General features: G+C 47.0%; 1 protein-coding gene across 2 annotated transcripts; it reads right to left on the bottom strand.

The window, feature by feature from the left end:
* Positions 1–474: 474 nt before the first annotated feature.
* On the bottom strand, positions 475–4,226 carry tmem177 (transmembrane protein 177). 2 transcript variants are annotated; one of them, XM_017702972.1, is made up of 3 exons: positions 3,965–4,226; positions 2,818–3,321; positions 475–1,216 (listed from the first exon to the last, which is right to left on the bottom strand). In XM_017702972.1, the coding sequence occupies exons 2-3, from the start codon at positions 3,295–3,297 to the stop codon at positions 764–766; spliced, it is 933 nt and encodes a 310-aa protein (XP_017558461.1). In that variant the 5' UTR covers positions 3,298–3,321; positions 3,965–4,226; the 3' UTR covers positions 475–763. The 2 variants fall into 2 exon arrangements, with proteins under 2 accessions (XP_017558461.1, XP_017558463.1); XM_017702974.1 differs by having other exon boundaries at positions 2,818–4,226.
* Between the last annotated feature and the right edge of the window lie 2,952 nt (positions 4,227–7,178).

The following is a 7,178-nucleotide window of genomic DNA, read 5'->3' as shown; positions in this document are numbered from 1 at the left end:
CGGGAAGTCAAATTGATGTCTGGCAGCTTTAGCTTGCATGTAGCAATATTAGTATTATGACTCTTTAATGACCTTGTAATTCAGGGGGGGTGGCACGGTGGTAAGTAGCGCTGTTGCCTCACAGCGAGGAGGGCCTGGATTCGATTCCCCGGCCGGGTGACCGGAGTCCTCTCTCTGTGGAGGTTGCATGTTCTCCGGGTTCTCCGGGTTTCCTCCCAGTCCAAAGACATGCAGTCAGGCCAATTGGACACGCTAAATTGCCCCTGGGTGTGAGTGACTGTCTGTCTGTCTGCCCTGTGATGGACTGGCAACCTGTCCAGGGTGTATCCTGGCTTCCGCCCGACGACTGCTGGGATAGGCTCCAGCACCCCCCCCCCCCCCCGCGACCCTGACGGAGAAGCGGCTTAGAAAATTGATGGATTGATTCAGGGGACCTATTGATATTTGGGAGAAAAATATACCCAGGACTAAAAGTATCAGGGGGTGAACATTTTTATTTACAGGGCATAAAATGTCAAAAATCCCATTCATTCTATTTGCCATAGAAAATTCAAGCTTAGGCCTGGAGTTCCAAATATGGGCATAACACAGACCGCTGGATGGCGCACGACTACAGTGGTCTATAAGAGTGCTGGGTGTCAATTGGTTTGGATTGTCCACGGTAACTGACAAATGGAAGTGCTTAAATGCTGCAAACACTCAAAATGAACCTAAATCACAGTCCTTTAGGTAAGTCATTTAAGGCCGCCTCCAAACACGTCCTTCATGCCTTCTCCTCCTTCAGCAAATTCAGAATTCCGTCTCGTCTTGACGTGTACGGTGCATGTTTGAGACTGAGCAGATTGGCTGGGAACAGATTTCCGCTGGGCGCGTACATCTCCTCCCCTTTAGGACCCATCAGAACTCGCAGGATTTTGTTCCTAGACAGGATTTTCTCATAGAACTCCACTCCACCTTTAGCGTAATCGCGGGACAGGCTGGCAGCCCGCTTGTCCGAGCGATACTCCAGCCACTGGCTGACGGCATCCGAGGATAAAAAGTATGACACGGCTCCCAGACTCACAGCAACCACATTAACTCCAGCTCTGAAGATGAGGGAACCAGCGAGGAGACCAAAGATCTGTTTGAGGGCCACACTGTAGATCCAGGTCCCGGCCAGACAGGCTGGAGCGACAGCAGCCTGCAGCAGTGGCCCTCCACAGTCCAGGCGAGTCACCTGTTGGATCATAAAGTGGAGAACAAGATCAGAATGAGGTGATCTGGTCACTGGTCAGAACATCTATTTTCTTTATTGTGTCAAAATGAACAGAATACCACTAAAACCACTAAAACCAATTGACATGAACATCAGCTTGAGCTCATACACTAATCAGGCCTAACATCATGACCACCTCCTTGTTTCTACGCTCACTGTCCACTTTATCAGCTCCACTTACTATATAGCTGCACTCTGTAGTTCTACAGTTACAGACTGTAGTCCATCTGTTTCTCTGATACTCTGTTACCCTGTTCTTCAGTGGTCAGGACCCCCATGGGCCCTCACAGAGCAGGTACTATTTGGGTGGTGGATCACTCTCAGCACTGCAGTAACACTGACATGGTGGTGGTGTTTTAGTGTGTGTTGTGCTGGTATGAGTGGATCAGACACAGCAGTGCTGCTGGAGTTTTTAAACACTGTGTCCACTCACTGTCCACTCTATTAGACACTCCTATCTTGTCCGTCCACCTTGTAGATGTAAAGTCAGAGACGACAGCTCATCTGCTGCTGCACAGTTTGTGTTGGTCATCCTCTAGTCCTTCATCAGTGGTCACAGGACGCTGTTGGCTGGTTATTTTTGGTTGGTGGACTGTTCTCAGTCCAGTCCAACACACACAAACACACCACCACCACGTCAGTGTTACTGCAGTCCTGTAAATGATCCACCGCCCAAATAGTACCTGCTCTGTGAGGGTCCATGAGGGTCCTGACCACTGAAGAACAGGGTAACAGAGTATCAGAGAAACAGATGGACTACAGTCTGTAACTGTAGAACAACAAAGTGCAGCTATACAGTAAGTGGAGCTGATAAGATGGACAATGAGCGTAGAAACAAGGAGGCGGTCATGATGTTACGCCTGATTGGTGCCGGCGAATGAGAAGCGACTTCAGCTTTGTGACTTTTTAGTGTTTGACTGTTTCTCGTTGCAGACTAAACATATCAGTAAATCATCTAAGAGCTTATAAATGCAAATAAGTCCATTCGTCTCCAAATGATCATCGTCTTAAATCTCTCTCTTTGCTGTTTCGCTACTAGCTAAGCGACGTTGTCAGCGTTGCCATGGTGACCAGCCGTCTGCGCTGATCTTCAGGGTTAAAGGGTGAATCAGCAGTTCTACATTAACTCCAGCGTTGGAGTCCATTTACTGTTAAACTGTGTTGAACGATCAGCAGAGCTTTACTTTACTGTAAAGGTGGATTATTTCATGATTACCTACGAACCTGATTCTGCTGCGGAGCCGCAACAGGGCAGTGATGTTGTCGACCCCTGACCTAGAATGTTCATCCTCTGTTTGAGATATGAGAACAACTCAGCCCAGTTTAGACTTGTGGTTTCAGTGCAAACCTTATGAAGCACAGTTCAAACACCAAACATGTCTCGGCTGATCGTCTATGTATGGAGGGACGGGAAAACCGCGTGCGAATTATCGCCACTATCCATATTCCCGGCAGAACTGCAGTCAGACCCCCAGCACCCTGCTGACCCTACTTTCTGAAATTTGAATGGGCGTAACCGTAAAGAAAACACGTCTAGGGTGAGAAGACTGAACCCATCAGACCTCGCGCGCCACGGCGAACTTCTGAGCATCCCGGGACAACAGCAGGGCGTCTTTCAGAGCCGTGCCCACCTCGCTGTCCCACTCCACCTCCTTGCCGTTGATGAGGATGGTTCGGTTAGTGATTCCCGACGGGTCGTCCGCCGTGCCGTTGAAGTTGGCGGGGATGCCGATCTGTGCGCCCGAGGGGAGCCACGGGACCCCTGCCCCGACAGGATGGAAACCGTAGGCGGCGAAAGCGCTGTATTTGCCGGGGGCGCCCACAGACGAGTCCTTCAGCACCTGCTGAAACACATCCTCCAGCGCGTCTGACAGCACGGCCGGCTCTCCCTTGCTCCAGGCCTGGTACAGTTTCCTGTAAGTGTTTTCAGGAAAGACGTGGTAGAAAATGTTGGCAGCAAAGACGCCACCGCAGCCAGTGAGGAGGAGAGGGGTCCGGTACTTCTGCACCAGCACCGAGAATTTCAGGAAACCGGACGCCATCGCCTTCTCTAGCTGGTGGACTCTCTGTGAAGTTATTAGGTTAGTAAAAACAATCAAAATGAAACGGGAAATTCAGAAGAACGCGAGACATCGTTATTAACGACATTGTATAATTCCATCACGGAGCTGTAAATGAGGTCATCCAAAGCGGTTTGATGTGAAATTCTTCACGGAAACACTTACAACCTCAGGTTTCTTCACAGTGGTGGTGGTGGGAACCAGGGGCAGTGATATCTACAACACAGATATAGCCACTTTATTTACTATCCCAAATGACCAGTGAACCGACACACGTCTTCTGAGCGTTTATTTGTAACGTTGAAGATGATAAAATAGTCATAAATCTGAAAAAATACGTTTTCTTATTTGTGGGGAATATTTTGACTCACAGCACTGTGCCTGTACCTCTGTGACTAGAGGAGGATTTTATATGATGTTGTCATATAACGATCATAAAACAGCGCATCGGGCGACAGGCTGCAGGTTTGTTATCATTTCTGCGTCATAGCTTCCTGTGAGGCAGCATTCAGACGCTCTTCAGACGTCTGGTTCCTATCACCACCACTGTGAACAATTCTGACTCTGCATGTTTGTCTAAAACCGTGCCCCTCACACCGAACCGCTCTGACCCACTTTGTTTACACCTTAATCGTTGCGTTATGCCTACGTTTTCAAATATCGGCGGGATTCTCCTTTAAGTCCGTGTGACGGTGTATTACACTGATTAATCAGCCGGAACAAGAAGATCGAGCTTCCCCGGCGCTGCGAGGCTGCGCGTCCACAGCCCACAGAGCGGACACGCGGTTAAAGACGAGCTACAGAGTCTTAACAGACACGGACAGTCGGAGAGTCGGAGAGTCGGACAGCCGCGTCTCCACAAGGACGGCATCAAGTCCTCCGCCAAAGCGCGCTCGTCGCGGAGGTTTTACGTCGACACCGCACAGCAGCGACTGTCCGTTCTATTCCGTTTACAAGTGAATATGCCTGTGCCCTACACCCTACACCCTACACCCTATATCATACACCCTACACCCTACATCACACACCCTACATCACACACCCTACATCATACACCCTACACCCTACATCATACACCCTACACCCTACATCATACACCTTACATCATACACCCTACACCCTACATCATACACTATATTCCCTACACCCTACACTATATTCCCTATACACTACACCATAGTCCCTACACACTACACCATACACTATATTCCCTACACCCTACACCATACACTATATTCCCTACACACTACACCCTACACTATATTCCCTACACACTACACCATACACTATATTCCCTACACCCTACACTATATTCACTACACACTACACCCCACACCATAGACTATATTCCCTACACCCTACCGTATATTCCCTACACACTACACCATACTCTCTACACACTACACCATATACTATATTCCCTACACACTACACCCTACACTATATTCCCTACACACTACACCCTACACCATACTCCCTACACACTACACCATACAGTATATTCCCTACACCCTACACCATGCACTATATTCCCTACACACTACACCCTACACTATATTCCCTACACACTACACCCTATACCATACTCCCTACACACTACACCATACAGTATATTCCCTACACCCTACACCATGCACTTTATTCCCTACACACTACACCCTACACTATATTCCCTACACACTACACCCTACACCATACACTATATTCCCAACACCCTACCGTATATTCCCTACACACTACACCATACTCCCTACACCCTACACCATACACTATATTCCCTACACACTACACCCTACACTATATTCCCTACACACTACACCCTATACCATACTCCCTACACACTACACCATACAGTATATTCCCTACACCCTACACCATGCACTATATTCCCTACACTATATTCCCTACACACTACACCCTACACTATATTCACAACACCCTACCGTATATTCCCTACACACTACACCATACTCCCTACACACTACACCATACACTATATTCCCTACACACTACACCCTACACTATATTCCCTACACACTACACTATATTCCCTACACACTACACCCCACACCATAGACTATATTCCCTACACCCTACACTATATTCCCTACACACTACACCATACTCCCTACACACTACACCATATACTATATTCCTTACACACTACACCCTACACTATATTCCCTACACACTACACCCTACACCATACACTATATTCCCTCCAGACTACACCCTACTGTAAATTCCCTACACACTACACCCTACACCATACTCCCTACACGCTACACCCTACTCTCTACACTATATTCACTACACACTACACCATACTCCCTACACACTACACCCTACACTATATTCCGTACACACTACACCCTACACCATATTCCCTACACCCTACACCCGACTCCCCACACACTACTCCCTACACCCTACTCACTATACTCTGCTCCCTACCCCTACAACCTGTTCCCTACTCCTTACTCCCCACTCACTACTCCCTACTCCCTACTGTTCACTCAGTTCTCCCTACACCCTACTCAGTTCTCCCTACACCCAACTCCCTACACCTTACTACCTATTCCCTTCTCACTACTACCTACACTCTACTCCCTACACCATACACTCTACTCCCCACTCACTACTCCCTACAGTCTACACCAGGCATGTCAAGCTGGGGACTCTCTGAGGCAAAGCCCTGCGGATATTAACGTTTACCCTCATCTAACGCTTTGAATTCAGTTCATGAAGGCCTTGCTGATCAGCTGATGAGCTGAATCAGGTATGTATAATAAGGCAGCATGCTAAAGTCTGCAGTGTTTCGGTCCACAAGGACTGGACCCTGACACACTTGACTTAAACAGTGGAGAGAATGGAAAATGCATTCAAATGAAGGGTCTGTCTAACATTTAGTGCACTATTTGGGTGTAGAAGCCACACGTTCAGGCCCTATGCAGTGCGCTATGTAAGGAGTGGCAAGATGTTTGAGACTGAGCCAGAGCTGAGAACACCATTCTGACTTTTAGAGTAGAGAATTCCCAGTTGAGAGAGTGGTTTCTTTTATTTTTTGCCTAGCCCGAAATTCCTAGTCAGAAATTCCAAGTTCCCAAGTGGAAGGCAGCCTATGTATACAAGAAGCAGAGAACAGGAAAAGGAGGAAGAAAAAGTAGTTCCTACCCTGCACAGGACCCATTTACTACTTATTTTTTTCACCTTTTCAGCATTAAAAAGGCACGTTTGGTTTAATAAAATTATAAATATTAGGATTTTGCCTTAATCAAAGCGGCTAGAATCGATATTTTCATGAGAAGATAGAGCCTAGCCGAGGTATCGAAGTATCGTTATCGTTGGTATCAATCCGCCTACCCTCAGTGTTCCGTTATAGCATATAACGTTAACACAGACGACGGTATAGCACTATAACCTCGTAATAGACTGAAATTATGTATTATTTGTATAAAATAAATGGCTTGCAAACAACCACATGTATATGTATACATTAACAATTTATCTTTATTGCCTCCACTGAAGTAAATGATTTGTATTAGCCTTTGTTTTCTCTGAGGCATCTCCAGTGCAAGCAGGAGCCACGTTAAAGGGGAATTCCACCGGCTTTTCAAAATTTCTGCAAACTTAAACGGTTAAGATGTAAACAAAGCCATTCAGAGTGGTTTGATATGAAATGATTCATTGCAGAGAAACGTACAGGCTTAGATTTCTTTACAGCTGTGTTGATAAGAGGGGTCCCAGTGCCAACAACGCAATCATGGCCATTCTATTTTCTCTTCCCAACCCCCAGTGGACCTACACGTGTCTTCTGAGTTTTTATCTGTAATGCTGATGATGGTAAAAGAGTCCTAAATATG

This window comes from Pygocentrus nattereri, chromosome 6 (assembly GCF_015220715.1).
Source record: "Pygocentrus nattereri isolate fPygNat1 chromosome 6, fPygNat1.pri, whole genome shotgun sequence".
NCBI classification, from domain to species: Eukaryota; Metazoa; Chordata; class Actinopteri; order Characiformes; family Serrasalmidae; genus Pygocentrus; species Pygocentrus nattereri.
Note: the sequence above shows the minus strand (reverse complement) of the source record. Positions and strands in the feature narration are given on the sequence as shown.

Bases quoted from the DNA above. Each gene is read 5' to 3' on its own strand.
- tmem177 (XM_017702974.1), bottom strand. From the start codon at position 3,297: ATGGCGTCCGGTTTCCTGAAATTCTCGGTGCTGGTGCAGAAGTACCGG. The intron at 1,217-2,817 runs GTCTGATGGGTT...ATGATCCAACAG, and splicing joins AGTTCGCCGTGGCGCGCGAG to GTGACTCGCCTGGACTGTGG.